Source organism: Sardina pilchardus, chromosome 9 (genome assembly GCF_963854185.1).
Source record: "Sardina pilchardus chromosome 9, fSarPil1.1, whole genome shotgun sequence".
NCBI classification, from domain to species: Eukaryota; Metazoa; Chordata; class Actinopteri; order Clupeiformes; family Clupeidae; genus Sardina; species Sardina pilchardus.
Window position 1 is genome coordinate 8,042,912 of NC_085002.1, and position 12,535 is coordinate 8,055,446.

A 12,535-nucleotide genomic window follows, 5' to 3' on the forward strand; every position below is an offset into this window, starting at 1 on the left:
ATCTCTAAAAAGGTACAGTCAAATGCCCAAAGTCAGAATGTTTCCATATTTTGCTGCTCTTTAACCTGTAATGTTATTGTCAATCTGAGGTGATGTTTGGCTCACGAGGCAATTTCTTAGTCCATGAGCATCATATGTCATAGTGTTGAATACACTGAGGGCAAAAAGGGACATAACATGCTTGCTCTTGAATTACAGTATTTCTCTGGGACAAATGTCGTGAGCCCCTTGGCACCAAACCAGGCATGTCCACTGGACATTGATACAGCAGGAGGAAATCATTCACTGGAGAACCTGACCTGTACATCTTCAGTGGTCATCATCAGTAAGTTGTGTATTATCATTATTACGTATTATTGCTATTTTCTTTTCAGTACATAGGCTATGTTTCGTGTGAACCTTGACAAGCTGTAATTTTTTAACACTGTCCTGGTGCTTTGCAGGTGAACCAAATGCCTCCACGTCGCAGGAGATAGAAAATGCCCATGCTCCTGACACACCAGCAAAGAAACCAAAGAAGCGCAACATGCTCACCAGATTCTTCTTGTCTATTATTAAGCCTCTGCAAACATGCTTCAAAAAGTAATAGAGAAAATAAGTCATTTTATTATGCTTCCTTTTTATATTTGAAATAAAAGGGGCGAAAAATGTGTTGTTGTAAAAGTGTTCAGATATTTTGTTGGTAGCAGAGCTCAGATATCAATAAGAGGTTCCATTTGCCAATGGTGATGCAGTTTGGCACAGCCATGATGAAGAAGGGAAACTAGTTTTACAAACGCTGCAAAGATATCACACCCTGTCCTTTAAGCCATATGATTAAGGCTCTGTTCCCCTCTTGGCCATGTAACGTGTACACGTGTACACACACACACACACACACACACACACAATACTTATTGTGTGATTAGATCAGATGTATTAAACCACAAACACAATACTCCAATGTAATAATGTCTTAAAAACTGTTTCTGGCCACAAATGTAATAATTTCCACAAACTTAATAAGTGCTTTCCTGCCTACGTAATAATCACCAAGTTGAATTATTAAGTTTGCCAGACGTTATTACACACATGGGAATGTTGCGTAACATCCCACAAATGTAATTAATTGTTAATTTAGTTCAATTTCATCTGATTTATCAGTTGCATGTCTGTCAAAAGAGTATCCCTGTCAAGAATCATCATTGATATTCCATGATCTCAGTGATGACCACAGACAACAGATAATCACATAACCCATTGCTATTAACTGTTGAGGCAAAAACTATATCCCACTTGCTCTTGATAGGCATTAGGCACCGTTATGGTGTTTACAGATGCTGTGTGAAACACTAGCCATACCCTGCAGCATGATCAGTGTTTGCATTATTGCATATTTAATATCATAGTGCCAGGAAATGCACAACGAAACAAGATGTACTCAAATTACAAAAAGTAGGCTTTTCTCCTTAATCTACTTAAAAACTATTCATCTTCAAGGTTTTGAGGTCAAATATCAGGCAAGTTGTATTTTGATGGCAGTTTATGGTTATGAGTAGGCCTATATAGTTAGGCTATAGCATTTAGCAGACACTTTTGTCTGAAACGACTCAGAGAATATCAACATTACAATAGTTCAAACTTAACAGTTGATAAGCCCACACAAATTACATCATAATAATACCAATAACAATAATATTGATAACAACAATGTAATGTTGTCTGGTATCTCCAAAACCTGATCTGCTATCAGCTTAAGGGCTGAGGACAGAAGGAGCCTAGCCTAGGCTACTGTATATCAACATCACATCACTCAGTATAGGCCCTATGTAATCAACAATCACTATACTTAGTATAATTGTCCAACAAAGCTATAGGCTACCTAACTTTTTGGCCATTATTACTTTGTAGGGGCCGTAGAGCGCATCAACTTTCGCTAGTGTACGTGGCCTTGAGCTGCGTTGTCTCGTCACATTTGTTTATGCATCACTGCCACCAAGTGTCACGGGATGTAGGCTATTGCAAACAACTGTGGAAAACATGATTGGACAGAGAATTTTAACGGGTAAGTAAGCGTAAATACGTTTAATAATGTGATGCAAACGACTAGCCCAGAAAGAAAGTAGGCTTGAATCTCCGTCTAGGTAGCCTACTATGTATGAAGCCTAAATGCTATGCGGATTATTGTCTCGCTGGGCGACCATTCATGTGAGGCCAACATGTGGCCAACAACTTTCGAACAGGTGTGTGCGTCATAATGGCTTGGAACACTAAGACGTCATGCAAAGTCCTAGGCCTACTTCGGCAGATGTCCCATTATCATTCAAATAGGTCTACACGACACACGAATTGTAAGCGAAAGGTAAGATATTATATTAGCTCACCCAGATATATAAAAAAATATATAATCAATATTCACACAACGAATTAATCATAAAACAGTGATGGTGTTATAAACTAGCAAGATACGCTTAGACAATTAAGCTGTACATGTTAACTTTCTACCGCACTGGTCCTTTCAAAGGATTTTCAAAAATGGCTGAGTGCGGCTCAGTGCAGGGACACCCTACTGTCCGTTCAGATCCGCTCAGAGGACAAGTGTCAAACAGCGACTCTGTTCTCTACGATGTTCTCTACGATGTTATTGATGCCATTGAGAAACTGACTGATGAGTATGTACCATATAGTTTAACTATCTTTCTTATCTTTCCTAGAGTTTCTTATTCAATATAGCTTAGAGTTATTCAATCTTGCATCTCTCCTGTAGGCCTAGACAATCCTGGCTATGTCTCACCACTGTCAGAATACTGTCTGTTAAAGAATTTGTTTTATATATTTTCCCAGACAGTGGAAGGTCTTTACAGGAGGCATGCCTAATGTAAGTTTTTACAGCAGCTGTTTTACAATAGTTTGTTGGTGGCTTGTAAGCCCTACATTACCACATGTACATGTTCTAGTCTGTTCTGTAGCCTAGTGTGCTTCTCGGCTCTGATAAACTTGTGTGTTGTTTAGATTGCGCGACTGGACTTTGCAGAAATATGCTTATGCCTTATTTCAAAAATGTCAAAGTCTGCATGCAAGATGTTCATGCCATTTGTCCAAATCCTGGACTCACCTGGCACAGCTGTCTCGACAGACTCCTTAGTGAGAGAGTAAGTGACTGTTTATATAGAGAACATTTGAAACATATATACACATTGCCCACTGATAGGCTAACTTTTCACAATATTTGATTTACTAGGTCTCCTTTGGACAAACCTCTCGTCCATGCCTTGTATGTGCAACTTCTTCAGGAGGTCAAAGGAGCCTGTCTTGTGGCTATTGAAAAGATTGCTCTAAGCAGACCATTCACCGGGTCTGGTGATGTTTGGAGGGCCCAGTGTTATCGACTAGAGGAGGAGACTTTAAAGGTTTTCTCCAAAAGACTGGGTAAACCGGACATTTTTGCTCAAAAGCCAGACGACAGCAGCTTTTTGAATCAGAAAGAGCATATGGAGTTGGAAGCAACAGACCTGACACAGCAAGTGGTGAGTGCCATCTTGGCTGTCATTGAGAGCTCATGTCCCAATTGTGAGCATCCTGTAGTAACCACTGACCTGCTACATGTGGTGGCCAAGATGAAGGAATTCTTGGCCTCTCCAAAGGCCTATAGCAGCACACTCCCGCTCGGTCCCTACGCCAGCTCTTTAAACCAAGGGCCTCACCTCCATCTCACCGCTGACTTTTACCTGACGGCTTTCAAGGCGGTCCTCGGAGTGCTGTTCAGATCCGTCAACTGTCCGTTTGTGGATGCTAGCCAGTTCGAACCAGCTGTTTTATCCTACTTTATTACAGCATATGACATCATGACAGGCACAATTAACACTGTTCTTGAGGTCCTTGTTGCCATGTCAGAAGTCAAAGATGAGGAATTGTGTTTTTATGCCACTGAGATGTTCTCCAGAGTACAGCATAAAGTCGCGCAGTTCTTGATCTTGGATAAGCAAACGGGAATGACGGACAAAAGTCACAGCACAGACTCTCAGACGGCATTCAATCTAGATTCAGAGGATTTTGTGTTTCCAATTGTCGCTAAGCACAAAGAGGAGTCTGGATCTGAGAGGAGCCTGGTGGCCACAGACAGTGGTGATAATGTGACTACCGAATCTGAGTCAGGAGTGGACCCACCAGTCGCCACTTGTAAAAGTTCACTGGAGAGGGAAACTTGTGCATCCCAGAAACCTGCTATAGCTTCAGATATTGCAAAGGAGCTGGATGTTGGGCAAGCTGTTGCACGGTTAGAAGACTTCATCAACAGTGGGGAAATTCACAAGTTTTCACTGGACCTCACAAAGCAGGTGCTTCGCTTGCTGAAAAAAAGCACTTGCCAGAGTGTCAGCCTGCCTGTCAACCAGACCGTTTCAGACACCAATTGTCCACCACCGCAGAGAGCAAACAATGAGACAGACAGCAGCAGTGTCTCTCGTGAGTTCGCCCTCATGTTTGCTGAGGACTCTGTGAAATGCTTCTTGCATCAGCTGCTGTTCCCTTCTTGTCCGAGCAAAGTGAGTGACCCAGGTGACTTCATCCAGAGCACGTGGAGTTCCAACCCCTGCATGGCCATGGCAGCGCATGAGAGCTGGGAACACTATCTGTTTCTCTCACGCCCTGCGTGAAACAGTGGACTTACTGAGGGAGGTTATTGTCAACCAGGTGATGGGCAGCTTTTCACCAGAGCCAGTGGTGCAGTTGTGTGCAGTTCCTTGCACAAGCAGAAACTTGGAGAATGCAGCTGACACCACCAGTTGTTTTGAGACAACTGATGACCCCAACTCCAGGTCAGCCGCTGAAAAAGTTAGGGAAAGGACCAAAAAGAGCTGGAAGCAAAAACTTTGCCTGCCTAAAACAAAGACTGCTAAAGAGAGGATCTCTAAAAAGGTACAGTAAAATGCCCAAAGTCAGAATGTTTCCATATTTTGCTGCTCTTTAACCTGTAATGTTATTGTCAATCTGAGGTGATGTTTGGCTCACGAGGCAATTTCTTAGTCCAGGAGCATCATATGTCATAGTGTTGAATACACTGAGGGCAAAAAGGGACATAACAAGCTTGCTCTTGAATTACAGTATTTCTCTGGGACAAATGCCGTGAGCCCGTTGGCACCAACCAAGGCATGTCCACTGGACATAGCTGGAGGAAATCATTCACTGGAGAACCTGACCTGTACATCTTCAGTGGTCATCATCAGTAAGTTGTGTACCGGTATTATCATTATTACGTATTATTACTAGTATTTTCTTTTCAGTACATAGGCTATGTTTCGTGTGAACCTTGACAAGCTGTAATTTTTGAACACTGTCCTGGTGCTTTGCAGGTGAACCACATGCCTCCACGTCGCAGGCAATAGAAAATGCCCCTGCTCCTGACACAGCAGCAAAGAAACCAAAGAAGCGCAACATGCTCACCAGATTCTTCTTGTTTATTACCAAGCCTCTGCAAACATGCTTCAAAAAGTAATAGAGAAAATAAGTCATTTTATTATGTTTCCTTTTTATATTTGAAATAAAAGGGGAAAAAATATGTTGTTGTGAAAGTGTTCAGATATTTGTTGGTAGCAGAGCTCAGATACCAATTAGAGGTTCCATTTGACAATGGTGATGCAGTTTGGCACAGCCATGATGAAGAAGGGAAACTAGTTCTACAAACGCTGCAAAGATATCACACTCTGTCCTTTAAGCCATATGATTAAGGCTCTGTTCCCCTCTTGGCCAAATAACGTGTACACACACACACACACACCCACCCACCCACCCACCCACCCACCCACCCACACACACACACACACACACACACACACACACACACACACACACACACACACACACACACACACACACACACACACACACACACACACACACACACACACACACACACACACACACTACTTATTGTGTGATTAGATTAGATGTATTAAACCACAAGTGTGTAAATATTCATTTTTCAAACACAATACTCCAATGTAATAATGTCTTAAAAACTTTCTGGCCACAAATGTAATAATTTCCACAAACTTAATAAGTGCTTTCCTGCCTACGTAATAATCGCCAAGTTGATATTATTAAGTTTGCCGGACGTTATAACACATATGGGAATGTTCAGTAACATCCCACAAATGTAATAAATTGTTAATTTAGTTCAATTTCATCTGATTTAAGGCTCGGCTTTTCTTCTTAATCGATGCAGATTTTCTATTTAAAAACCACTTCATCTTTAAGGGTTTGAGGTAAAATATCAGGCAAGTGTGTTTTGATGCCAGTTTATGCCAGTTTAACACTAGCCCTGCTGCATGATCAGTGTTTGCATTATGGCATATTTAATCAAGAATTAGTAACAAAGCATGTAACAGTAACACATTCACAACCATATACTGTACAGTACATTCAAAACATCAGCTTCAAAATGAATAGTAAACTATAAAATGGAACTACAAAGCATTAAAGAGTATGAATACAAAAAAAAGGGGTTGTCTTCGCTTTCTTTCTGGGTACCTCCCTTTGTGTAAATTAGGTAGTCTGTCTTTGTAATCCCTCTATTCGATTAGCGGCTCCTTCAAACAATGTGGGTGTAAAGTGAGCTGTCTTGACAAACATGACCGTTTGTCTCGTCTGTGATGGCTCCACCCAGACCTCCTCCCGTGGCCCATTCATTTGACTTTTCCGTCTCCTAGGTGAGAGAAACCAGGACATTTTAACATTTAAGAACACACCATTTGGCTTGTGAATACACATTGTATCACTCTGATCAACTTTGAAGGGCTAGGGTATATCAAAAACACAGAGTGCAGTTTGGCATTGTTTTGTAATATCCTTCCCTGAAAAAGATGTCTGGATGGTAGCATGTCACTCAAACCTGTATCATTCAGCATTAGTCTTTTTTAAGGTGCAAGCTGCCCATGCCATATAGCTATAGGCCTAATGCACCCATTTCAAAACATTAGCTACAAGTTGGATGGGTTCTCCCCTCTTTAGCCCAGAGGATGTCCAAGATTTCAAGAAATCAACAAATTCGATGGCAAGTGTTCCACTTCACCTGATTAGCTGGATCATGTCTAATGGTTCATTCTTGAGTTTAACCATGTGTGGAAGCATCGAACTGTTCACTGAAGGTCATCAGTTTAGCAATTTTCCCTGGACCAACTGTTCTTTGAGACGTGTTTGCTTGTAGGCCTAGCTATGTTTTGAGATGTGCTTGCATCACATAGAATGAGCTGAATGATTTTCATAAAATAGTTCAGTTTCAAAGTTTGATATATTGTCCGTGGTCTGTGGTTTTGGAACTAAATGTGCTTTGAGTCTTGTTCAGTTTTCATTTGGAACATTTTGCACAGCGTCCGGTAACGGTTTGTAAATGGGGTTGTAGGCCTAGGCTACTCCATTTCATGTCTGTAGCAATGGCAACTCGGGCCGGGGGTAGGCTACCCTACTACCTCAGTGCTTTTGCAATTCCTGAACGTTCTGTCACGTAGGCCAGGCTATGTGGGCCCAAACTGAAATATTCAAGAGAACCACTTGTTCAAACGCATGTTTCAAACGCCGTGTAGCAACTCTGACCTCTGAGATCCGTCCAGTCCAGATCCGCACACTCTGGCCCAAGGCATTTGGCTTGAATTCTGGCCCCTCCCCTGCACGTTTCCACAGAGTGGTTCAGTTGTGAAACATCAAGCGTTGCGTCTGATCCGTGACACCCACGTCGAAATATAACCCGACAGCGCCCACTCTGACCCTCTCTGCAATCACGGAGGAGGCGACTGTCAAGTGTCTTGCACGGGTAAGTGTCATTATGGTTGTTCAAATTATGTTTTTTTTTCTTTCTGACCAGTTAGGTCAGCTTACGCATAAGACGTAGCGTGTGCTAGAGAACTGCTGTACCAACAGTAGGCTACAACTGTTGCACGTTGCATTGTGAATTGTTGTAAAGTTCATGTTAACGTCGATTTTCGCTTCAGCAACGGTTTAACGCCGTTGTTATTAATATTAGGATAAACATGATACGTTCATGCATTCTAAACCGATTTCGCATGCAGTCTGGTATTAACGTGTGTTATGAGATAATACATTTGTAGCCACGCATGATCGTATCAGTAACCTACAGTTTATTGAACATAATGGTGGTCGAACAGAGGTCTACCTTACAACCGCTTTGTATTGTCGCTTTGCAGTTAATTACGAGTCACTCTGAAGAAGCTTTCAAACTTGAGGGAGAGTTTTAGTAATGAGTTGATATGATTGGTCCTCTTGACGGGCATGACACTTTGCGAAGCTTTGATTGGCTGAGTAAGAGCTACTTTTTGACCGGCTGTGATCTCTTTGGTGGTGTGTCATCGTCAATAAGTAGCCTAGTGCTCTGCATGAGAAAATAAATCATGCAATAATATTCATTTCCATTCAAGTAGGCTACATCTCAACTATTTCACATGAAGAAGGCCAGTGGGATATAGAAGTAGTAGAAGTGCATTACTGCCAAATGTAATTCAACATCCATGCATGGTTGACACTTTCACCCAAACCAGTTTACAAACATGACTAAGGGTGGGTTCTGAGGCTACAGGTGTGCCCCCATGGGTCAAGACTTAGGCCTTGGTGTTGTTGGCACCGATCTTGTCCTACCATCATTTTGCATAGTTAGAAGACTCTTCCTGTTTGCCAGGATTATTTAAATGGATGTTTTACCTGAAACTGAGCAAGCTACACATGCCATTCTTAGTGGCGTAGTGGCCCATTCTCCATAGACAACATAGACCTTTTTTGTATTCAAACATTTTTTTAGACAGGTAGATATGCAGTCAGTTTAAAAAAAAAAAAAAAAAGTTTAAGGTGGAACTGCTACTAGGCCTGTTTGTTATTTCTGGTTGTAAGTTACAATATACTTGTAACTTGTATGTGGAAAGTAGGCTACTTTACCAGAATATGGTATTGAAAACATTTTTTGTCAATTTATAATAATGTAATGACATGACAACAAGTCTGTGTAACTTTTGCAGAACAGAGTGTGTCATGATTGAATTATCCCTATCACTTTTTGCCAAAGACTATATAATAAGTATTATACATGCATATGATTTTTGTGATTTTAATGATGAGAGTAATGAGAGCATTATTTCTTGTGCTTATGTCCCCTTCCTTTTTGTCCTTCAGTGATTGGCCTAGGAGTGTCCAAGATGAGGATCGCGGTAATTGGTCAGAGCCTGTTTGGACAGGAAGTTTACAAGGAGCTAAGGAAGGAGGGCCACAGCATTGTTGGTGTGTTCACAATACCAGACAAGGATGGAAAAGCTGACCCATTAGGTGAGCCCCCACTCCCCAACGCACGCACGCACGCACGCACGCATGCACACACACAAACGCACAGACACACACACACACGCACACACGCACAAACTTATTGTGACGTGACCTGTCAATCACATCACCTATCTCCACTCTATGTCCATTTCTATTTTATGACCTTTCATTTCCAGTAAGGCATAACCAAACAATTTAATGGGTGTTATAAACGTCAGATAAGCTGAGCTCCAAGACTAAATTCAGGGTCGTTTTTTTAGTTACTCGACAGGAGGAAGTAAAAATCATGTTTTCTCATGTATTGTCCTGACCCAGGTTCAGCAGGGCTGTATATGTTCATGGGTGATATGACAATCGATATTGAAGTAAAGATATTGAACAGGGCACATCCCAGGAACTTGGCCATGATAGTCTGTTGACAATATTAGCTCAAGATGTCTAAAAGAGGTCGTTTTGTTGTAGGTCAGTTGTCAGTGGGACAAACAAGTTCCATTTGGAACTTGTTTGACCTGTGCTGCCTCTGGAAAAAGACCAAAGGACATTGACCTGTAAATGACTTGATAGTCTTGCTTGCGGCACATGAGGTGGTTTGACTGTAATAGGCTGACCAGTGTGACAGCCCCTCCCATAGGAACATTGTCATTTGCTGCAAACAAGTATCAGGCCAGCAGACTTGGAGAAGGCCAATAGTTAACAAATAAGTTAAAGTGAAAGCTGGTTGAGGGTTAGGTGGTGGTGTGGCCACTCATTGCCTGGGCCAGATGGGCCATCTGCTGGACTGAAAGCTATCTCAGGACAGTGTTTTGTGCAAGTTAAAAAAAAAAAAAATAATAATACCATATAAACTTCCCTAGTGTATTAACCTCATGCTGTAGCTGAAGACATTTTGCAAAATCAATGTATGGCTAATAGTTTGGAAATTACGGTACATGAAGTCAGTGAAGATGAACATCAAAATACGTCCTTTGAACTGTTGCTATGTTGCATGAGCTCTGATAACGATGGCTACGTCTTGCATAAATGACAAACACAGAGAGGGGGTCGGTTTTGAAGTGGATGCACTCATTGGCCAGGTGCTTACATAGCTTGAGTCTGAACTCAACGCAAAGTTGACAGAGTGACCTATGTAACAGCTATCGTAATAGCCATGGACGAATGAATAACATGAATGAGAGGCCTCAAATGTCAACACAGCCTAAAACGTCTAGAAAATTATGTATGCGTATGAATTGTCATGAAGTGTTCTGTGATGGCAGGCCTGTTCGGGCTGTAGCAGCTTCCTCCTGCATGCTTTGTAATACACCACTTCAGCTACAGAGCCGTTTGTGATGTGAATATCAAGTGCTTATTTATTACTATTCTCAGTCGAGTGACAGTTTATCAGAGTCGGCCAAGGTGTACTGAGGGAAATTGATTTTTTTTTTCTTTTGCTCACTGATTTGTCTGAAAAAAAAAAGATTGATCTACAAACAGTGAATTACTTCCTGCCGATGGTGCGCATAGATAAATAGAAATGTCAGAAAAAATGAAGTGAGACAGGCAGACATAATAAAAAAAGGTGGTATGATTGAAACGTCCTCATCCGTGCATCTAAATTAAATCCAAGTTTCCCCGAGAGGAAACAAAGAAAAAAGAAAACAGAGATGTCGATCAGAGGAGAGACGGTGAGACGCTCTGAACTAATCAGGCACTCGCCGACTCTGCCTCTGACTCTGCTCACCGTGTCCCGTCCCCCCACAGCGGCCGAGGCCGAGAAGGACGGCGTGACGGTGTTCAAGTTCCCGCGCTGGCGCCTGAAGGGCCAGGCCATCCCCGAGGTGGTGAACCAGTACAAGGCGGTGGGCGCCGAGCTCAACGTGCTGCCCTTCTGCTCCCAGTTCATCCCCATGGAGGTGATCGACCACCCCGCGCACGGCTCCATCATCTACCACCCCTCCCTGCTGCCGCGACACAGAGGAGCCTCCGCCATCAACTGGTCAGTCGCCAATTGGCACGGACTCCCTACACATACAGTACAGCACTGCCCAGTGAACTAGATAAATTCAGTCCTTAAGTCCATACATTCAGTCTGTTACATCCCAGAATCTAGATAGGCCCATACTCTCTGTCTGTGCTACTGTAGCATGTTTGCCCAACTAGTGTTATTAGAAACTAATAGTGAGGAGAAAAACATATTGGACATAAAAATCACAGGCCAGGTTGTAAAATAACAGAGATAGAGGAACTTTATAGAAAAGGTGAACTCTCTCATTGGTGAGAGGAAGATATTAGCTTGGCAGAGTAGCCACCAAAGTCCAGCCATTACCATGCTAAAGTCTCACCTTCACGGTTCCATTCAGGACCCTCATCCATGGCGACAAGAAAGGCGGGTTCACTGTGTTCTGGGCAGATGATGGACTGGACACTGGACCAATCCTGTTGCAGAGAGAGTGCGACGTGGAGCCTGATGACACGGTCAACACCATCTACAAGCGCTTCCTGTTCCCTGAGGGTGTCAAGGGAACGGTAAGACAGCATGGCACCTGCCGAGTTCACCATAAGCACACTTAGTAGGACAGTAAAGCCAGGAACAACAGGCCTGTTGAGTAGTTCCGTAATGAGATGTGGATTATGGATGGTAACAAATAATAGTAACGTGATGTATAAAGGCTGGTTTGTTGCTCCCTCCCCATTCCAGAGTAAAAGTGCATTTTTGTACAAAATCTCTGCTTTTCTGAAGTGCCTGTAGCTTGTGATCTGGACAAAGCTTTCATGAAAGATCATAGAGCGCTACGCTCTACAATCTTTGATGTAAACCACACTAAAACCAAACAGAAGCTTTGAGTGTGTGTAGATAGGCGTGAGTACTGACCAGTGGTGTTGGTGGTGACAGGTGGACGCGGTGAGGATGATCGCAGCCGGAACCGCTCCCAAAATCAAACAGCCGGAGGAGGGGGCTACCTATGAGTGCATTCAGAAGAAGGACAACTCAAAGGTAGGTTATCTCAGCAAACATAAATAAAACGTATTCACCAATCACTATTTATGGCAGGTATTCACTATATAGTGCACTATGTGGTGAACTAAGGGATGTTTCAAACACAGGCCTTGGCCCTGTTCAGCAGAACTCTGATGTACTGACACATGCATACAAATGTGTTGTCGCTGTTTGACCTCTCTTTTCCCTCTCTCTCTCTCTCTCTCTCTCTCTCTCTGCTTTGAGTACAGATTGACTGGAACCAGCCTGCTGCAGCCA

The 12,535-nt window shown here is 42.6% G+C and overlaps 1 protein-coding gene and 1 long non-coding RNA gene across 2 annotated transcripts in view; both read left to right on the forward strand.

The window, feature by feature from the left end:
- The first annotated feature begins 4,683 nt into the window (after positions 1–4,683).
- Positions 4,684–5,409, forward strand: LOC134092057 (uncharacterized). Its single transcript, XR_009940160.1, has 3 exons — positions 4,684–4,896; positions 5,083–5,203; positions 5,331–5,409. It is a non-coding gene; the product is annotated as an uncharacterized LOC134092057 (long non-coding RNA).
- A 2,237-nt stretch (positions 5,410–7,646) lies between these two features.
- LOC134092597 (cytosolic 10-formyltetrahydrofolate dehydrogenase-like) overlaps positions 7,647–12,535 on the forward strand; it is a 13,988-nt gene continuing 9,099 nt past the window's right edge. Inside the window, exons 1-6 of the mRNA XM_062545580.1 lie at positions 7,647–7,786; positions 9,154–9,303; positions 11,041–11,275; positions 11,640–11,805; positions 12,173–12,274; positions 12,508–12,535. The exon at positions 12,508–12,535 is cut by the window's right edge and continues 62 nt beyond it. Coding sequence (XP_062401564.1) covers positions 9,177–9,303; positions 11,041–11,275; positions 11,640–11,805; positions 12,173–12,274; positions 12,508–12,535 — 658 coding nt within the window. The 5' untranslated portion in view covers positions 7,647–7,786; positions 9,154–9,176. The remainder of the gene's footprint in view (positions 7,787–9,153; positions 9,304–11,040; positions 11,276–11,639; positions 11,806–12,172; positions 12,275–12,507) is intronic.